General features: G+C 34.8%; 1 protein-coding gene across 1 annotated transcript in view; it reads left to right on the top strand.

The window, feature by feature from the left end:
* The window catches only part of LOC100374130 (polycystin family receptor for egg jelly-like), a 42,361-nt gene extending 31,954 nt beyond the window's left edge, over window positions 1–10,407 (top strand). Inside the window, exons 18-26 of the mRNA XM_085492000.1 lie at window positions 541–701; window positions 1,867–2,620; window positions 4,060–4,228; window positions 5,024–5,214; window positions 5,564–5,738; window positions 6,795–6,963; window positions 7,192–7,721; window positions 8,402–8,950; window positions 10,064–10,407. Of these exons, the coding sequence (XP_085348126.1) occupies window positions 541–701; window positions 1,867–2,620; window positions 4,060–4,228; window positions 5,024–5,214; window positions 5,564–5,738; window positions 6,795–6,963; window positions 7,192–7,721; window positions 8,402–8,950; window positions 10,064–10,320 (2,955 nt within the window). The 3' untranslated portion in view covers window positions 10,321–10,407. The remainder of the gene's footprint in view (window positions 1–540; window positions 702–1,866; window positions 2,621–4,059; window positions 4,229–5,023; window positions 5,215–5,563; window positions 5,739–6,794; window positions 6,964–7,191; window positions 7,722–8,401; window positions 8,951–10,063) is intronic.
* Window positions 10,408–22,747: the final 12,340 nt, after the last annotated feature.

Genomic DNA, 22,747 nt, shown 5'->3' with positions numbered 1-22,747 from the left:
ATTTTATTGAATACTTCTTTTGTAGTTCTTATTTGTTTTCGTACAATCGAGACATTTACTGTAAATATCGGACATGTGCATAATAAATATGCTCGATGTCGATGAAAACATGAAGTTGTGAAAAGTCGTTTCAGTCATGAATGACCTCTTTATACAAATAATTGTGTATCGTCATGAAATTGCTCATGAGGAATTATCATTTTCACCTTTTTAATGTTTTGTGGATCTTTCCCACAATAGTCACTAATTGTATAGATTTTTCTTCCGTGGTCATACCACACTGCTATTAGGAAAGTGGAAATTTTAATAATGGAGAACAGTGTTGTCTCTATGCACTTTAATGACTGATATTTTTTATGAAGTAATAAAAAGTAAAACAGAATAAACGTTTCGATGACTAGACACATACCATATCGTGTAAGATGTTTAGGTTATTAGAGAGGGGAGATAATTCAGTCTATGATATTCATTTGTGAGATAAGCTTACATATCTCAATAAATAATGATAGTTAAAATATAAAATTTTATTTGAATTTCCAGTTGTTCCTCCGAGGGAGTGTAGATAAGTTTCTGATGTCTACTAGAAAATCACTTGGAGATATACAGTTCATCAACATATGGCATGACAATAGTGGTCAGGGAGAAAATAAATCTTGGTTCCTTAATCAAATTGAGATCAAAGACTTGCAGACGAATGAGAAGTAAGTGGTGTTCTGTATGTGTGCCTGAAAAAATATTTATACTATCAGTCTCCCCATGTTGCAACATGTTGTGAGTAGTGGTGCATGGATTAATCTGTATAAGGTTACTGTCCCAATACATACCAAGGGCCAAGCTAATTTCCTCTACAATGTAACACTGTAAAATATTAATTGCTACAACATTGATGCAGGACATGAAATCTCTCCCTAAATAGGCAATTGCTGATTTTGCATATCGTATTCCTATTACACTCGAACACATATAGTTGTTTCACACTTCAAGTAGTCTGTCTCGTGAACAAAGCACACGACAAATTTGACAATGTATAAAGTTGAACACTAATCAATGTACACATATGCCAGGTGAAATATATAATAGGATGCCACATTGCATCACCATACTATCTTTATCAAAGAATGTTCAGACTGAGAAGCTATAATAACGTCTTATTTGTCAAGTCAGAGTGATAATTTAATACCACAACAAAAAACAGGCATGTAAATGACAACCAAGACAAGCCTGTAATTGGCGGACCCTGTCTAAATTGGCAGTTTTAGATGAATCCCTGCACCCTTGGTAGCAATACAGCACTTAATAAAACTTTTCTAGTCAGTTTACATATTTAAACATTTTTCCACTCCACTGTGCAGTTAAAAGGTTATGTTAATTGAAGCTGACATTTCTATATTACATTATAGCAAACTCCTATATACTTAGTGTATTTTAGGTACTTAAGTTTTTTTAAGTATTTTATAAAAAGTAACAATGAGGACAACAGACCGTGGGTGGTTGTTTACATTTATTAAATTAGTAATTTAACTGGGCTTAACCTGGACCCTGACTAGCTTATTGATTGAGCTCTGACAGTTCGATGAAACACTGTCAGCATTAAACAAGTGATACATCCAAAACCAAATGTTGAATAAGATGTTGTCTTTTGTGGCTTCTAGCTAACTTTGGTTTGCAGCCTTTTGTCGCCCTTCAAATAAATCTTGAAGGATTTTCATAGTGTGTATGGCTGGAATAAGTTGGTTCCAGTAGTGTTTATGTTAACTTGTAGTATGTGTATGACGTACATTGCATGCGATAAAACATATTATGCTAGTCCAACATATACAGAACACTTAAGTTGCAATATTTCAATATTTGTGATTTGTTTCACAGATTTTATTTCTTATGTGATCGTTGGCTAGCTGTTGATGAGGAGGATGGTAAAGTGGAGCGTCTTCTACCTGTTGCTGGTAGAGACAACCTGATTAGCTTCGAACACATGTTCTCCACAAGTACACGTAAGAATTTATCCGAGAATCACCTCTGGTTCTCTGTAGTTTCCCGGCCTACACGCAGCGGTTTCAGCAGAGTACAACGGATTTCGTGTTGTTTTTCACTGCTTTTCTTGACCATGATAACGAGTGCTATGTTCTATAAAGAAGATGAAGAAGCTGAAGCAATGTCAACAGGAAAAGGCATCAAACTTGGGCCAATCAGTTTAAGTTTTAAAGAGATCTGGGTTGGTTTTGTTAGTGTTCTGATAGTGTCACCTGTCAGCATCATTATCATACAAATATTCCGCAAAGTTGAACCCCCACCTGGAGATGTAACGTTACTCTCTGGATTACGCGATGTCCGAAAGCTTGTACGAAAGAACATACGCGAAAAGAGAAATAGAGACAACATGATACTCCTGGAACTGGAAGATGGTGAATTGACACAGTCAGAGAAAGGCAAGCCAGATAAGGGTAGGCTGCGGTGGTATTGGGCATATGTTGCTTATCTACTTGTGGCATTGTCGATTCTAATTCCAGCAGCATTTGTTGTCATGTACAGTATGCAATGGAAAAAAGAAAAATCTAACAGATGGTTGACATCTATGTTTGTTTCTGTATTCAACTCATTATTGGTAACAGAACCCCTTAAGGTGAGAATTATTCACAGAATCTTATAGTATTGCGATTCATACATCTATAATTGTAGCGATAACAGCCGTATATTCGTTACTCGAGAAAATTAAAACAAAGTGAGTATGTTGACCGAACTCAAAACATCGTAAACAATGTCCATGTATGAAATGAATGAATATTTATGAAAAAGGGTATTATGATTAAAACCATTCACAAACTTAAGCTCACTTCTTGTCTCTATGTAGTCATTCCAGAACTGATGATCGTTGAAATTGCCTAGGCAGGTTGGCGGCAATATTATGTAATTGACAGTTACTAAAAATCTGGCAAATCTAGTTTATATTGTCACTAATTGTTCCCCCAATGCTATATATAGTTAGATTTGGACTAATATAGACAAGTATTAGCCATGTCTGCCATCCTGACAAAATTTGTCATTGTATCCGCTGTCTACACATTGTCCTTTCGGGTATCTACAGTCCAATAACTACGAATTGTTGTAACGATGGTTCACATTGGCAAGCTCACGTTTGTATTTTCGAGATTATTATTCGGTCCCTCCAAAAAATTGGTTGACATTTTGAAAAATCCTAGCGTGATTATTGCGTGCAGCTCGGATTGATACTAAATTCGGGTGGTAATCACTCGTGTCTGCTGATGTCAACTGAATGTTATAATAAGGGACAGGTCGTAGCAACTGAAAATGTGATTTTCTGTACCCTTCTTCTATGACGTTTTGGTTTATAGTGGTTCCATTTCGGAATGTTAATCCAGAGTCTGTACGCAACTAAGGAAGACGAACAATTGTCGGATGGCTGCCCATGTTTAAACCATACATTGAAGGAAACCAAATACTGGTATAAAACTATAGACATACGGTAACTGTACCTGAGTGCACGAAAAAATATATAAATCCCGGTATATGTGCTAACCAAATGGCAAGGATTTTGAAAGACTAACTATTTGTATTTATAGGTAGATATTTTCTAACATAGACAAATATTGGCCTTAGTACCGCTAATCTAGTCCCTACCAGAACATTTAGGATACGAACCTTGGTAAAACCTAGGTAAAAAAAAACAACATTTTTTTTTTCTGGGCCAGAAGGGGGGGGGGTATATATTAGTCTTCTAATAGTATTGCACTTCAATGCTTAATGTTTTCATTCACTGCAGTCAGGTCTCCAGCTTACATGCCATTTGGCGACAAATAATTTGAGCTATGAAGTAAAATAGCTTAGTTCTGTGCGGGCAGCCATTTTTTGTTTCGTTAACTGCCTTGCATAGTCTTGTAAATCATTATATTGAAATGTCGTTATGAGATAAAGTGGCTAAAATATTTCAGTAATAATTTGTAGTACATGTGTGCTCTTTCGTCCAAATAAAATATAACGACCACGTGACAAAGTAATATTAATAGTAACATTTCTGTACTTTTGATTTATTTTCGTCTCTAGGTTGTTGCTGTGGCGTTTATCATGTCATTGTTGTTTAAAAAGCCAACTGAAGAGCAGGATACTGACGATGGGGAGGAAGAGACACTAGAGCAGATCAAAAACATCCGTGGGCAATTAGGTGGAAATAAGATCCCGGAACGTGAGCAGGAGGACAGTGATGATGAAAATGGTAAAGTTGTCCATTATTGTTGTAAAATACAATTCATTTTAACGAAATAAAATAATCAAATACCTTTTTGTCATGTCATCGATTGTCATGGTTCTACAGTGCAGGTTAATGAAATAATTACCTTTATATTCTGCTCAACAAATGAACTCTCGCCAAGCATAACATTTGACACCATGCAAACTCGATCAACGTGAGAAATACAACAAGGCATTTATGGTAAAATGTCCTTCCATTTTATGCTAGTCTGATTTTGATAGAAACCTATTTTATTGTTATAATATATCGATTTATATATAGGGGATATAGTATACAATTTAAACTTCACACACAATCACTTCAAAATCGTAGTTTACGACGTATGGGTTATACAATTGTTTAAGGGGTTGTTGAAAAGTGACTGTCGGTTGACCATCTTCAAGAACTGTAAAATTGTCTGGTCCATAACTAACTGGCTATTTTGGCACTGGAGGTTTACGAGATCGTCTATAACAAGAAAGGCAGCTGTTATTCAATTGTCAAATGTTTTGATTGGTCGGAAACAAACACAAACTTGAAACCAACCATAAACAATCAAGTACGAGAGCTGAGCTGATACATTGCTTCTGGAAGCAAAGGGTTTACTTTGTGGGCATGGACACAAACTGGAATAGATATGTCACTCATTATATGCAGCATCTTTGTGACAAATGAGTTTGACAATTATAGCACACATATACAAAATTTACTACGTTAATGTTTATTTGAACATAATTCTGCTAATATGTATTTATATTAACTATCTATTTTGATTTCCAGAAAATACTTTGGAAAATAGTAAAATAACTCGAGCTCTGGAATTACAAATGCAACGAGTCATCAAAGAGATCATTGGATATATTCTCTTTATGATATTACTGATAGCAATATGTCAAAACAACGCTGATCCACGCAAACACTACTTGCACAAATCTCTGACAGATTTATTAATTGATTCAAATTATGATGGTGTAAGTGTTTTAATTTATTAAGAATTTGAAATTCGTTTTCTGTATTATGGAAATGTTGTAGAGTTTCATTGACACATATATATTGTTAGAAAAATATAGAATAAGCAACAGTGCAACATTGCCAGATAAATTGTTGAGAAACAACAAGATTCAAAACAGTTTATGAAAGATATTGATTTGTTATGAATATCTAGCACGCAATAAGAAAAGTTGACAAGGCTCAAATTAAGCCAGTCAGAGGAGTAATATAATAATCAAATAATATTGTTAATTTCCGTGTTCCCCATTGCCTGCATTGATTTAATTGCTTATACTTCACAAAATAATACACATTTAATTCTGTTTGTAGATAACTGAAAGTGGATCAATGTTTACTTGGTTGGATCAAACAGTGTTGCCTAGTCTATATCCACAGGTCTGGCCAAATGGTAAAACACTGAAATGGAACGAACAACTGAACATACAAACAATGTCGGCTATACGAGTTGGACCACCACGATTACGTCAGCTCCGAATCCCACCTGGTAAGTCGTTTTTAAGTATTGCATAAACAGCTCAAGTAAAATTTGTATCATGATTTATAAATTAGTAAACCATTGAGAATGTATTACCGATTCTAGTAGGTTTATTTAACTTTATTAATTGTGTTGATATCATTATTGTCTCGTGAATATTTGTGAATTTGTATTTGTGTAAAAAAAAAATTAAAAAAAAAAACATTTTTGAACTGAAATTCAATGTCGTTAAAATAAATATGTAAAGGTGTTGTCAAGTAGTATTTAACTTCAATTAACAACTAGAATATGCAGGATAGGACGTCTGACGTTAGTAATTTGAAAGTAAAATTTTTCGACTGCACTGGAAGGACGCCAACGTATATTAATGCAATGTGTAAATCGACATTTTTCACTCTCTACAGAATTTGACAAAATCAATCACTGATAAATGTATGACAGATAAATTCATTCATTTGTAAAACAAAAATTTGATTGTTGTAATTCAATCTTGCAAGGCATGCATTGACAGAAATTGAACAAAATCCAATCTGTACAAATTGATGCAGCTCGTCGCTTTATTCACACTAAACAGACTGATTGCATTACCATACAATTCAAATCATGCGTTATTATTTTCAAGATTGCTTATTATTCTGATGCTTTGAGTATTCAAAACGACGTGCAAGCACGTTCTCTCAGTTCATTTGAATGTTTGGGCGCCTTGTCAAGAAGAACATTCAGAAAACATATGGCTGGCGGGTATTCACTATTGTTTCCAACTTTTTTTGCAAGCGCAAATTAACCCGCAGATTGTTCTTGTTATACATCGTGACTGATCTTATTTAATGTATGTTTTAGCTGAGTACTTTACTATTTTATTTCTTTTAATGTTCGGCACAGTGCGACGCAGTACAAAAAGGAGCAACATTGTATTTGTCTATGTTAGTTATGTTTAAATAAAATACATGTATGACCCACTATTCAGAGTCCAGTGTTATAGTCAACTTTATTTCAGATACCCTTTTACGTTTTAAAATATACTTAGGTTACAATCACATTCAGTTGGGGACGTTTTCTTTGTAGGTCTCTGCGATGTGCCGGAAATCACGCAGCGTGATGTAAGCGAGTGTAATATTGAATATGCAATGTTTGACCAAGAAGAGGGAAATTTTGGCTTGACTTGGAGCAACGATAGTGTTTTTATGTCAAATGAGAGTCTTCTTCAAACTGGTGGAAACCCATGGGCATACAGGTACATACTATATCTGTTTATGTTAAAATTGAATAATGTATTATAGTTATTGATTTTTTAATTACGTGATTGAAATTAAAAGAATGTAATATACCATATTTACATTGTTTCAATCACATTTTAGTTATGACACATCGACAATGATTGCTAGGAAAAGATAGATAAACAAATTTGTTTCATAGTGGTCAATGAGCGTAATTAATTTCTATATGTTATTTTAAACTACAGAAGCGCATTTGACCTTGGTGGTTCTCCCATAACCGGTAAATTTGCCACTTACAGTGGTGGCGGCTACGAAGCTGTACTGGGAAAGAATCTACTTGAAGCGCAGAGTGTTATACAATATTTGTTTGAAAATAGATGGACCGATCGGTACACACGTGCTGTGTTCCTGGAGTTCACCCTATATAACGTCCATGTCAATCTGTTCGTATACAGTATAATCGTATTGGAATATCCATCTGCAAGTTCGGTTTCACCATTTTACCAAATAAATGTGTTCCGAATGTATGATTTCCAGGGCAATGTGTTCTACGTCATATTTTTGATGTCGGCGTATGCGGTGTATGCCATTTATTTAATGTACAGCTGTATTATGATATACTCGGCACTACGGTCTGTGGGAAGAATGTACCTAACCGCATTTTGGAATCTCATTGACTTTGCCCAGACTGTCCTTGGACTAGCTCTGGTGGTGATGTACTTTCTAAGATATGGTTCCACCAAAATGTATGTTGGAAATCTATCAAATAATGACAGTGAGTAACTGTTTTACTATATACGTTTCCAAGAAAATTTTCCCAACAACTATACACGACGCACTTAACTGATTAAATTAAACTTGGTTCATAATCCACATACCCCGCACAATAAATATATTTATTTTGTGATAACATTTGTAGTACTGGGAATCACACAGTCTTAATCTTTCTTATATATATATATTAGCAAATGGACCACAAGATCTCGTTGAGAACGAGGGGGCCACTCGAGTTGTTTCTTGCTCTCAAAATAGTGTTCCAAACTTTACTGTCCTCACGTCCACTGTTCAGCTGGCCTATGTAATCATGGTATTCAAAACAATTAACACGATGGCGGCAAAGAATACTATTTGGTGAACAATAACATTTCGCGTCACTCTCACTCTAAACGAGATCTTGGTGCCATTTGAAATATGGCATGATAATGTCATTATCTGGCAAACCATTTTAGCCCAACCTTTTAAAAACGTCAGACAGATTTAAAATTGTACACATTTTCTGTACACATCCCGGACAAATAAAATGTATTACTTTCGTTCCAGACTATAATCGTTACTATTCATCAACATACAATATCAGTATTCTGTTTTATCGCTCGTATTGCATTTAATTATTCTAATTGATACAGTGTGTAATTATTGAGTAGTTCCCTTAAGTGTAACTATTGATCTTCACAGGAAACGAGTTTGTAAATTTCCAGTATATTGCCATGCTCAATGAAATCTACACCTTGTTTATGGGACTAGTACTCTTTCTGGCAATCATTAAGATGCTCAAACTGCTACGTTTTAACAAACGCATTGGTATGTTAGCAGCCACCATCGCCTACGCCTCGGAAACTCTAATACCGTTCAGCTTCATGTTTCTGCTAGTATTGATTAACTTTGCATCCTTTGGCTACCTGGCATTTGCACCGTTAATGCCTGAGTACGAGTCATTCGGCACTTCATTGACATCCCTGATGCTTACTTTCGTCGGCAAGTTTTATCTGGAAAATCTCAGCAAGAGCATTCTGGGACCGATCTACTTCGTCGTCTTTTCCATCATTTGTTTCTTCATCTTACTCAATATGTTGATAAGTATCATTGTTGACGCCTTCGCTGAAGTTAGGAAGGACATATCTAAGCAGAGCAATGAATACGAGATTATTGATTTCATGGTAAGCCGATTTAAAGAAACTCTGGCTAAATTGATGAAGAAGATAAAGAAAAAAATGAAAATACAAGGTAAGTTTATAATTAACAGAACAACATATATGTTTGACTATTTTTTATTAATTGTATAAGCCGCAATGTAAATGAGCGAGCGACAGTGTCCTAACCTTATGGCTTAGGATATTTTTTCTCACAATTAAGATTCACGAAAATCTACAATTTGAGTCAAATTAAACGTAGTTTTTGATCTACCATATATGGTTGATCACGGAACTTCAAGATCGGACAAGTGTCAAGCTATTTGCAGAAATAAAGTCCCTCCAAAATAATCCACTGCACATGTAGCAATAATCATTGAACACTGCATGTCAGGCAGTGCCAATTAGTTCTAACCACTAATTTATTTGAAGACTTTGGATTGAAGTCAATCTATAAGTCTCGAATTGTCTCCCAAGTTTAGATACACTCAGAATTGTATCTCATGAGTGACAAGCAAGACACCAGAGGAGAGGAGAGGAGAAAAAGAAAACAAAAGACACATCTTAGGAATACTTAAACATGTTTTATTTATTATCATTCAGCTTTCTCTTGAATTGTTGTTTAGTGGGTTTCGATCTTACTGGCTCGAATTGAAGCTTTATATTTTATTTTGATAAATACCTTGTTACCTGGCATCTTATGCATCTTATGCCTTGCCTATGTAATGTTTCAGAGTAGGCTTTTGTAAGCCAGCATTCATAAATAAAGTTATCGGGCATATTTGTTAAGAATAAACAGCCAACAATCTGTATAAACTTACAACATATCAAGCACAATTGAGATGCTGAATTGTTCGAGTTACGGACATCGAGTTATGAAATCATCGAGTTAAAAACATGGCCACGCCCATTTTTAGAAACCACTCCCACTTTTGCAAAACCGCGCCGAAATTATAACTCTATGTTCAATTAACAGTTAACCGAACTCCGAATTACGGGCAACATAAATTTGTTGTTTTGTTCAACGTTTAATGTTGCCCGTAATTCGATGTTCGGTTAACTGTTTACTAAATTAAGAGTTACTTAAGAGTACACTTAAGAGCACATTTTTAACATGACCATCTCGTATTAAAGTCTAGATTACATTACTAAATGCTGTAAATAAAAAAATTTCAAACATTTATTGGTTGTCATACTTTGTTTACAGGTACAACAAAGAAAATGGATGACGAAGTAGACTACAAGATACTGCTCTCAAAGATGGACGAAGTGTTGAACAAAGTGAACATGTTGATGGATAAAGATTCTCAACAAATGGTTAGAAATCCTCTTAAAGATAATGTGGATGACAACCAATTAGAAACCCAGAATCTGTCAGATATCAATTTCAGTCTTAGAGAACCGACTGTAATTGTTGACGATGATGATGATATCCCGAAGAGAAAAAGAAAAATTTTTACTTGAATTTATTTACCTAGAATTCGGCTGTTTTTCGAATTATCACTGTGTAAAATAACTGCAAATAAATACACGCTTTACATTGCTTAGTTACACGCAGTATTTTGATTGATGTGACGTCAGTCAATGTGACACAACCCGTTAAAGAACTTGTATCAGTAATGTATATTCTTTATTTTGCACATACATACCATACACACACCATTAACCATTAACCATTATATTAAAGATTCAGTATAGATTCACAAATTCACAATAGATAAATAGAAAAAAGCATGAAACCAACTTGCATTGACTCTACTGGAACTTATCCTGTTGAATGCATTGTTGTGTATTTATTAGTCCCCGTTCGGACGAAGTCCGAAAACGGGGACTTATAATTCGGTCTCCGTCCGTCCGTGTGTCCGTGCGTCCGTGCGTCTGTGCGTCCGTGCGTCCGTCCGGAGTCATATCTCATAATCCCTTGGACCGATTCTGTTCATTCTTTGCATGTGCCTAGTACTTTATGTGGGACATATGCACATGCAGTGGTTTAGCGATTCGATTCAAAATGGCCGACTGGCAGCCATCTTGTTTTTTGAAAATGTTGTATTTTGGACATGCTTTGTCAGTTTTCATTCAAACTTGGTACATAGATTATACATGTTAGGATACATGTCCATGACGATTTATTTCACAATTGGATCAAAGATGGCCGACTGGCAGCCATCTTGTTTTTTTTAAAAATGTTAGGATACATGTTAGGATACATGTCCCAACCGTCCGTGAGTTCCTGAGTTTGTCCCTCCGTCTGTCCGTGCGTCAGTCTGTCCAACGTCATATTTCAGAATCCTGTGGACCGTTTCCGTTCATTCTTTGCATGTGCCTAGTACCTTATGTGGGACATATGCACATGCAGTGGTTTAGCGATTCGATTCAAAATGGCTGACTGGCAGCCATCTTGTTTTTTGAAAATGTTGTATTTTGAACATGCTTTGTCTGTTGTCATTTAAACTTGGTACATAGATTATACATGTCCGGATACATGTCCATGGCGATTTATTTCGCAATTGGATCAAAGATGGTCGACTGGCAGGCATCTTGTTTTTGTTTTTTAATGCGGTATCTTGGACGTGCTCTGTCAGTTTTCATTCAAATTGGGCACATACATGTACTTTATACATGTTAAGATGCATGTCCATGACAATTTGTTTCAAAATCTGGTCAAGGATGGCTGATTGACAGCCATCTGACTTTTTGGCCTTACTACTATATTTCCACAATTTATGTACCATTTTCATTCGTATTTGGCACATACATCATACAGATGACCGAATAACGGCTGTTTTTATTTTGGCCATATTACTACAATTCGAAACACGTGTTTTGATGTAAATAAACAATCTGTTGTATACGACACTTGGAACTCAAGTTTCAAGGACACGCTCGCGGCAACCCTCTGCTTTAATATGACGAGCACAAAGAGAACATAACGGGGACTGTGTCATTTTCAATGACTTGTTGAAAGTTCATTTTGTCATTGTTGGCAGGCTGTTCCAAATTACCGATCCAGAATAATAGTAAAAAACAATCGTTTGATAAATTGTAATACACAACCAGTTTATTGTTTAAGAATTTCTGCATTTTAAAAAAGAAATAATAGCTCACTTTGTGGTAGGTGGTTTTTTCTTGTTTTTGTTTTGTTTTTAAATTCTGAAAATAAGTTTTTGTGAATGTTATCTGTAACACTACGATAAAGATTGTCCGTTTTCGACATTGCGAAATTCATTCGTTATTTGGGAGTAAAAACATTGATCATTCAGAAATATATTAAAAATAATTCATAACAAAATGTCTTCCCTATGCACCAATAACTAATTGTCATAATTACCGATTACACAAGAACACTACCAAAAAGGATAATTTGCTGTAGTCACTATATGTTTGCCTTTTATTTGTTTTGAATTGTGACTGAAAGAAGCTGGATTAAATTACAAAATATGTAGTGTGTTCAACAACTCGTGTATGAACAATAACTTTAATAAATATGATTTTATTTGGTAAAAATACTGTATTTTTCTGCATAAAAATATAACAATGTCGAAAACGAAAAGTCCTTATCGCAATGTTCTGTACACAAAAAACTGAAAAATATTTAAGGTGCACTACCCCACCATAAGAATGTGGTGTTTCTTATGAAATTAGAATTTGTTTTTTTTTTTTTTGCTTTTTTTTTCAATTTACACACATTCATACAATTTCACACATGGTTGTTTCAAAACAATAAACCAATAAGTTCCAACTCACAAAAAATATGAACCTCCCAGCAATTAGAAATGTGTTCCTAAAATTATCCGATGTATGTTTTTTTCTCAATATGATCTACTTAAGTAAACCAATTCATACTATATTCATAAAATATTATGTCATACAGTTGAGTTATTCAAAAACACAATTTGTATTTATGTAAATTAACACACATTCAGCGCTGTGCAGTAGTAACACATCCGATCGATGAATCTTTCAATTTTATCGTTTTTAGTATAATTAAGAAACACTCACTCAAAAATGTGGGTTTCTCTTGGTGTTTCCATTAATTAACTAACAGCCAGAACAATGGTCACAAGGCCAGCAATAGTATAATTATATGTATTTCTACATTTTAATGTGTGTTTACAATGATACAATTACCCCTTTCACAATTGGCGCCTCACTCGTGCGATAATTTTTTTTTTCGTGCGATTATTTTCATGTTTCCGGGTGCAACAGTCGTACAACGGCTGCAACGGTTGAACGATGATGCGACCAAGTCGCTAGCTGCAGTTCTGTAGCTCGCTTGGTTTCGCTGTCGGTTATTTTGTTCGTCGTGGTGTTAACGCGAAACCAGGCGTTAACACCACGACGAACAAAATAACCGACAGCGAAACCAAGCGAGCTACAGAACTGCAGCTACCAAGTCGCACGACATATGCGTTTTGTAGCGCCATATGTCGCGCGACCTAGCGACCCAATGTACGACTACTACAACCGATCGTACAAGGCTACGACCCATTGTGCGACACACCGCACCACCTGTCGCGCGAGGTGTTGGCCTATACGACACGCGATGCGACTTTCTTCATTACAACCGCAGATGCCTGACGAGACGCTGCTACAGTGAACAAGACACAACCAAATTACAAGCATCGGCATCAGATTATCATACTGTCCAAACAGCACACGTCTCTCAATCCAGGGTTTGACCCACCACCTTCTTCTTTGCCTTGCATGTCTTTGACGTCTACGGATGAGTAAGGCCATCAATATGACATGTCTGTCTTGAACGTTTTGGATTTGCCTTCTCAAACTTAGCAAATGCAAGAGCCTCCCAGGGGTAGCTGTGGAATCATAGCCCCCTGAGGGCCGTTTTTGGTCGTCGGTATCTGGCTGGCCCGCAGTGGGCTATGGAGCCGACGTATCTGAAATGTGGTTAAAATCCACGGTCCAAATCTGGTCGTCGCAAATAATAAGTTCTAAGTCATTCTTTCAACATTGGTGTCTTTGATAGTTATTCCGAAGACATTTCAACCTACCTAAGCATTGATATTGCAATCAGAATTTACGTAAATAACTTTAAAAGTTGATGTAGCTGTTCGCCTTGAAAAAACACTGGAAGCAGCCATTTTTCTGCCCCACAATGCACTGCGATTCACGCGAGATCCTGTGATTAAGCGTCACGTGACCCATAGTCAAGTTTACGACTTTTTCCCAGTGAATTAATGGTTTTAAAATATGATTTGCGTTTGTATATATTTTTTATATTATTAAATAAATATTTTATGAATACATAAATATAAATGTACATAATTTATTCTCATAAAAGAATGGGAAATCACATAGTGTGAATTAACATGTACATAAGGGGTCCATCATTACTTTTCTCCAATCATGGCTCTGCTAAAGCATTTCACCACAATTAAAAGCAAACTTAATTTACCATACAATCTTAAAGATAAACAGAAAGAAATTATCAATGCAATATTGGAAGGGAGAAATTCCTTTGGCATTTTGCCAACAGGGTATGGTAAAAGTTTATGTTTTGTAATCCCTCCATTGATTTTGAATGAGGAGTCACCTAGGACACAACATATTTCTTTAGTGGTTACACCACTGAAGAGCTTAATGGTGAGCCAGTGCAATGCTCTGAAAAATATTGGTGTGCAGTCTGTATGTTTGATGATGAAGTCAGAAATGACCGAACAAATGTTAAGTGGTAAGTTATAATTTATCTTCTTTATTATTATTATTATTATTATTATTATTATTATTATTATTATTATTATTAATTATTATTATTATTATTATTAAATTTAAGATGTGAAGAATGGAATTTTTAGTGTTGTTTTTCTCTGTCCTGAGAGCATTGACTCATGGAGTGATATACTGAGATCTCCAATATATAGAAAGAATGTCTGCCTTGTGGCTATAGATGAGGCACATATTCTTGATACATGGTAAGTAGTTACTAGTATCCTCAAAAAAGGGTCATATGCATCACCAAGAATTATTTATCAAAATTAAAATCAATATTTGAATATATTTTTATTGCTTTATTTCACAGGGGCCAAACATTTAGACCCCATTATAAGAAATTGGTGGATTTCCGAAGTATGTATGGTGGCAGACCATTTCTTATACTCACGGCAACAGCAACAAATGATATTGTTAATAGGATTTTAGTGCATTTGCACTTTAAAAGATCAGCCATGGAGGTTGTTGCAGTTGTGCCTGATAGGTAATAAATTAAAAACATGTCCAATTATCATTTTCATCATCATATTAGTACATGTAGTTGCAGTTGTAGTGTCATTTTATTACTATTGTAGACCAAACATATTTTTGGAGTATGTCAATGGTGGAAAAGAAATAGAAATTGAAATGGACTATTACATAAAACAACTAAAAGATAAAAGAGTCAAGGCTGACAAAACAATAATTTATGTCAGGTAAATATAAATAAATAAATAAATAAATAAACAAATAAATAAATAAATAAATAAATAAATAAATAAATAAATAAATAAATATTGTGTGTATATATATGTCTATATAATTGTATAATAATAATTTTTCTCCACAGGTCCATTGCCCAATGTGGTGCAGTGTATGCTGCTTTGTGTAATGTAGTCGGGAGCGATAACTTTGTGCAGGGAAAGAGATTAATTGAAATGTTTCACGCAGGATTAGTTGATGAAGACAAAGAGAGAATCGTGAAAGAATTTGTGAAGGTTGATAGTGTCATAAGATGTGTGATAGCAACTGTGGCATTTGGTATGGGTGTAGATGTTAGTGATGTGAGATGTGTGATTCATTGGGGTGTGTGTACGAGTGTGTTAGAGTATTGGCAGGAGGTTGGGAGAGCTGGGAGAGATGGAGAGTTTTCTAGAGGGGTGATGTATAACAGTGGTCGTAGTTTGCTGTATAAATGTGAGGATGATATGAAAGAATTGTGTAAAAATGTGTGTGGAGAGAATGCACTGTGTATAAGGGTAGCAATTTTGAATACATTGTTTGTGGATGGGATGGATACAAGTTATTTGGCAGCTTTGAAGAGTAGGGAGATGTGCATGTGTGAGCTTGGAAGTGAGTGTAAGTGTGTAATGTGTGTGTGTTGTTTTGTGTGCAAGGGTAGGTGTGCATGTAGGATAGGCAGTAGATAAGCATTCATTATTTTTTCATGCATTCTCATTATTTTTTCACTCACTCATTCATTCACTCATTCATTTTTTTCTTTCATTCATTCATTCATTCATTCATTTTCATTTATTCTCTCATTATTTTTTCATTCATTCATTCACTCACACACACACACTCACTCACTCACTCACTCACCCACTCATTCATTTATCATTCATTCATTTATTCTTTTTTCATTTATTCTCATTATTTTTCATTCATTCATTCATTCATTCATTCATTCATTCATTCATTCATTCATTCATTTATTCTCTCATTATTTTTTCATTCATTCATTCACTCACACACTCACTCACTCACCCACTCACTCATTCATTTATCATTCATTCATTTATTCTTTTTTCATTTATTCTCATTATTTTTTCATTCATTCATTCACTCACTCATTCGTTTTTCATTCATTCATTCATTATTTTTTCATTCATTCATTTGTTCATTCATTCATTCATTCATTCTTTTTTCAATTATTCTCTCATTATTTGTTCATTCATTCATTCATTCACTCACTCATTCATTTTTCTTTCATTCATTCATTATTTGTTTTCATTCACTCACTCACCTGCTCACTCACTCACTCATTCATCATTCATTCATTCTGTTAAGTAATACATTTGTATTGGATTTATAAATTTAATTTATTAAGTAACTTAGGGGGTCCTTTAATTTCTCTTTTATGTTGTGTCATCATGGCATGCATAAATTGTGGTTTGGCTCTGAAAAAAAATGAAAAATTTAGTGTAAAACGTCAACTAAAACATTCCAAAGGTTCTGTTGTTGAGGCACTTGAAAAACTGGTCAAATGTGAACTGACTCCATGCAAGCCATCTTTGGAGGAAGACAGGTATATGTGTGGTAAATGTTATGTGAGTCTGAGTAAGTCCTACAGACAATCACTGGAAAGTCATGCATCAACACAATTATTTGAGAAGAGAGAGAAAGAGGGTACATACATTTCAAAGAAGAGGAAAAGAATAACATTATCCTCACCAATTAAAAGAACACCAACTAAAAGCCCTAGTCTAAAGAGGGTTAAGGCACAGAGGGTGAGTGGATTCTGCCATTTCATTACAATGTTTATAAATTATGAATATTTTTAATAAGGGGTCGTTCATTAAAAAAATGTTTTTTTCCAGTGTTGATTTTTTTTCTGTGTAGGATTTATTTTTTATTTCAAATGGTGAACTCTTCTTATTTACAACATTGTGTTGTGGAATACTTTTTTAGTTGCATATTAAAGGGGAATGTTTTTAATTGGATTTACCTTGAAGTAAATATGGCCAAGAGACAACATTTACAATAGAAAACAAAAGACCACCACTCACAGGCAAATAATCATCAAAGGCAATCACCAGGAGTATAATGTTCTCCTTCAACCCTCTCACTGCCACCATTTTCCCACCCAAATTTGTATTTAAAAATGATTGTATTTTATAATTGTTCAGTTTATTTTGGAAAAAATTGGAATTGTTTGTTGTATACAAGTATACATACAAATTTGTGAGAAATTAGGTAGATTTTATACAAATCTATTTCGTGAAAAGTGACAAAAGTTGACAATGGCAGTGAAAGGTTAACCTTTATGTAAATTTATTTGCAGGTTCCTGTGCATGATGGCTTTATCTCCATGGCCATAAAAGCATTAGCAAATTACAAATATGGTACCACATTCAGAATTCTTGTTCAGCATAGCCAGAATGCTAAAAAGGAGTTTTTAGCAGTTGTTATCTCTGAATGTAGAAAACAGATGGCATCCTATTTGAAGAAATCCACCAAATCATCACCGGCAATATCATGTGAAAGTATTAGTGCCTTTAAATGGGGATCTATACTAGATGAGACCAAAGAAAACCTTCCAATGCTGCATACAGTGTTGGAATCCAGTTTAACAAGCTCAAGAACAACTGACAAATTAGCAATGTAAATACCCATACTTTAAATTTTGTTTTCTTAAGGGATTCAGTAATTCTATATAAAATATTTCATAGTACATGTATTAATTTGTGCTACTGTAAGTCAATTTCTCATTGATATTTTCCTATTGCATCTCTGTTAATTTCCTGCTATATGATACAGTATAATAAATTATGCCATATTTCCTCTATTAGAAGTGCATGTGATTATATGTAATTTGAAAAAATGTGTTTGTAACAGAAATAAATATTATTTTGGGGTTACATGTGCTTTTATTGGAGGTGTGCTTCTAATAGAGGAAATAAAATTGGTAATAGTATGTAAAAGTGCAACAATGATTCAAAAAGTACTGTATCTGTAATGCTTTAACTTTTTTATCAATATGGCAGTGAAAAGGATGGCAAACTTGGACCTTTAACTCCTGGACTGGGATACATCATGGGAAATATCTTGCATTTGCGCAAAAGAAGTCGCTTCAAATATCTGCAAAGTATAAACTCAATACAGATGTATAGAAGTGGGTGTAGCCAGAAGGTAAATTATTTAGCAGGATACATTCTGTGCCACTTTAATGAGTCATGGTTTTAAAATTAAGCAAACAAAGCAGTGACAACTAATATGTTATATTTGGTTTACATTTCAGTTGCTTACTTGGTATAATAAAGTTGGTATATGTTTAGGTGTGAAGGGAACAAGAATGGTCATAGACAAGCTGAGAAAAGAATTTGACACTAAGATTATTGATTGGAAACATAAAGTAGAGGTAATAAACATTTGTTTATCTTAACAAGTGTATCTTGCTGGCAGGGTATGTTGATAACCATTCTGGATACCTCATGGTGCCACCACTTATACGTAAGTGGTTCAAGATGCTCCAAACATGTAGTGTTGGTGAATTATTCAGACCTGGTGACTTAAATATGTTTGTCTGGTGCAAAGCTACCCAATGGATTTGTTGTGATTTATGGTATACTATTGTTTATTTTTATAAGTTGAAAGGTTAAACCATAATCTTCTGTGCAATATTTGGATGTCCTTTAGTGCTAGGTTATTTAGCCATATGGATAGATATATATAAGAACAGACAATGGAAGTGTGGGTGGATTGGTGGCAGGCTTCTTGTTTTCTGTGATTGGCACAAAGCAATATATGCATGTATGAGTGCTTAGAGCTCAAGGGAATGGTCATAATTAAAGCATGTATGTCATCCCTAAACCTATACTTACAATTTAAATGTGTAGTACGGTATAGTGGGCTTTGACCAGCATTATTGTTACTAACTTACAATAGGATGGTTATACTTCTGGAACTGCTGTCGAACCTCTTAGAGATGTGGCTTCTCCAAACACTGATATATTTTCCAGTGACTCTGATGATTCACCATCAGATCTAGATCAGAGTACAAGTGATGATTCTATTGAGACCAGTGATGAAATTGAAAGAACTGACTCTGACAGTAGCAGTGTCATTTCTGGTGTTAGGGAACTAAACCCTGAAATGTTACATTATACGGATGATGATATTGGTGATCATGGAGATGATATTGATGCATCCATTCAAGAGAGCAAGCGTAAGTTTTCTTATAATACCGTGCTTATAATAATTGTAATCCATGCTTTAATTAAAATCGCCTGCGTAAAATACCTTTTCTGTTTCGTTATCTTAAATGGAAAAAATTATAAATCTTCTAGTCCAGTGAGGTTTTCAAAATGTAACTATTAAATTAATACAAATATTTCATGACATCTTTGGAGACTACAGTTAACTCAAACACAAAACTTTAATTATATTAATCTCATTTGTATGATTATAAAGGTGTGGATATATTGATCATTGTATTCCCACAGATCCTGGGTTTTCATTGTGTTGGGATAACGTGCAAAAGCTCAGTGAAGTGAGGCATCAGTCTCAGTCAAAAGCTAATAAGATGATGATATGGGCCCTGGCTTATGGTGTGGAAAACAGAATTAATTTTCGAGATTTAGATGACGATACTGTTAAAGATGCAAAGGATATACCCCTGAGGACATATCTGCCAAATGACAATGATTGGGAATTTTTGAAAAACAGAATGAAATCCATGGTGGAGAGAATTATAGTTAAGCACTTACAATGTCTCCATGATTTCAGTGATGTTGTCAGTCAACACATTTCCCACAGATATAGTGATGCTTCCAAGATGAAAAGCAATATTGTGAGTATACATAATATGAGCAAATGTAAGTGCTAAAGCACATACACATGCAGTTCAGATTTAAAAGTGGAACCTATTTTTTGCTGCTCTGTTGCTAAATATTTTACATCTTAAAGTCATTTGTTGGATTTGGTTGAGGTGCATGGATGTGATCAGTGGTTTTTGTGGAAATCTTTTTTTCTTTCTGGAAAATATTTGTTACTGACACTTTTGGATAATTTTCAATAAGTAAAAAAATTTAAATTCTGTTTGTCTTGTACTCCAGCCATTGTGCTTTCATTAGTATATTTCTTTTAATTAGGACCAGTACTACTAGATTAATAAAGTTACTCATTTATTGTGAGAACCCATTGTTCTAATAAAGTAAACAATCTATTTTATGGCAGGGTATATCTATTGGATCAATAAAGTTTTCACGGTCATTTAAAATAAATATAAAGGCAGGTGAGGCCATCAGGGGGTAGTATAATGACTTAATAATTTTTGGCAATTGTGACCGGAGACAACAAGTGGATTGAAGTTCAACATTTGTTATTGCATACTATTGTGGTGATTGGGGTACTATTGCTGCTTCTCTTATCTCTTAAATCCACCAATGCTGGAACATATTCTCGTTTAATTGTGAAAGTTATTTTTATAGGTTAATTTGGGCGTTATTCCAGAAAATCCTGCATCAGGGAGAGGTGTGATTGAAATAATGAAGAAGCTGTCTGTATATGTTCCTGTAGTAAATAACAAGCCACATGTAACACTAGTGCACGGAGATCAACTATCTGTAGAGCGAATGGTTGAATGTAAGGTTGCAATGTCGACAAGTAGTGATGTGACAAACAGATTCACAGGTCAAGAACCACGAGCACAAGAGTTTCACAAGCGGTGTATTTTACTGCAAGTAAGTATACAACTATTTTATTTTGAAACATGATAAATGGGATCATGCATTCATGTATCCCATGTAAAATCACCTCCTGACCATCCTTGGGGAAGGGTTGGCTGGAAGATTACCTTGCTGTACCATTTTTGTTTTTTAGAAGTGCTTATTGTGCCAGCCCCACCCCCACCCTACCCATGATTTCAAATTGTCACCTTCTTTACTCCCAAGAACCCAAATTTACATTAATATCCATCTACACTAGCATGCATCTGACCATGCATCTTTCATCATCATCCATCCATTCTTCTTTCCACTGACTGAGTACAGATTCTACTATTGATCTGACCTATATCCATCCCATCCCAAATCTACCTTTACATAACATCCAACTGCAGCTCAAAAGTTATACACATTTATCAATTAATTAATTGCCTGATTTTGTCTGATTGCTACACATACAGGATACTATGAGTGACTACTTTTATGCACCAAATATAGATGAAAGGGGAACTTTATTTAATGTGAAGAGCCTGTTTGGTCATCGACAGGTAAAGAAGAATGTCATGGATTGTGTAAACCACGTAACTGATTTCCTTGACTTTTATACAGAGGGAATGGTATGTTTGTTGGCTTTGAAATTTCTAAATATAAAGTCACTGGATGAAATTCCTAATGATCATCCTAAGGACCCCAACAGAGAGATGAAGAAAACATACATAGATAAAATAGCATCAGATGTTGTCCTTCATATATGGCCACATGTGAGCAAAGATGACATATCAGAGGTGATAGGTGATGGTGATGGTGATGATGTGACAGTAGAAGATGAGGATGAAGAAGATTATTGTATTTGTAATGGGGAAGGTGAGTACATTATGTAGTTGTACACTCAACAGCATAATGTTAAGTTTGGTGGCCAAACTCATCAACTTAATTTATTAACAGTATATTCACTCATATTTAGAAGTTAGAAGTGTCATATGATGTTATGTGATTCAGCATATACCAGTATAAACAATTCCAGCCAGGTAGTCCGTAATTTGTACAGTTTTTCTGCAGGTACCTTGCAATATTCCATGTTAAACACATAGCTTTTATTTATTGCAAATTATTTATGCATTGTCCTGGATAAAAGTTATGATCAAAACAAGTTAAATAAATGATTTGTCTTTTTAAGGAGGGCTGAATGGTAACTGGATAGAATGTTCAGCAGGTATAAATTGTAGTGGCAAACACTGGTATCACTTTGAATGCATGGGAGTGGATGAGCAGGATGCCAAACAAGATTGGTGGTGTGATGATAATTGTAAGCAGTGGTCAATATTCTGCTGTAAAAGAAATGTAGAAGATACGTGGATTGGTTGTGAGAATGGAGCCATGTGTCAAAATGGAGAATGGTTCCATCTACAATGTAGAGGTTTAACTGAACTGCCAGGTAATAATTACAACAAAATTTTAGGGAAAAATATTAACCCAGTTTTCAATATTAGCCTTCAATTTGTTAACATGTTTGAGGAATTACATCTATTTACAACATATTCTACCAAAATAGAATAGGACTAGGCAATTGACAATAGCTAGTTGTTCATTACAGATGAAGCCTGGTATTGCTGCGCTGAATGTGAACGGGTCCATGATCCAAATGTTGATTCAATAAATGAATACAGTAGTGCTGTCACGTGGCGTGGTTTATACCACATGGTCAACAAAGATTGTGAAAGGGAAAATGATGGTGATGG

The sequence above is a fragment of the Saccoglossus kowalevskii genome, chromosome 17 (genome assembly GCF_978046115.1).
Source record: "Saccoglossus kowalevskii chromosome 17, keSacKowa6.1, whole genome shotgun sequence".
Taxonomy (NCBI): domain Eukaryota; kingdom Metazoa; phylum Hemichordata; class Enteropneusta; family Harrimaniidae; genus Saccoglossus; species Saccoglossus kowalevskii.
The sequence above is the reverse complement of the archived record's forward strand: the minus strand, read 5'-3'. Positions and strand labels throughout refer to the sequence as shown.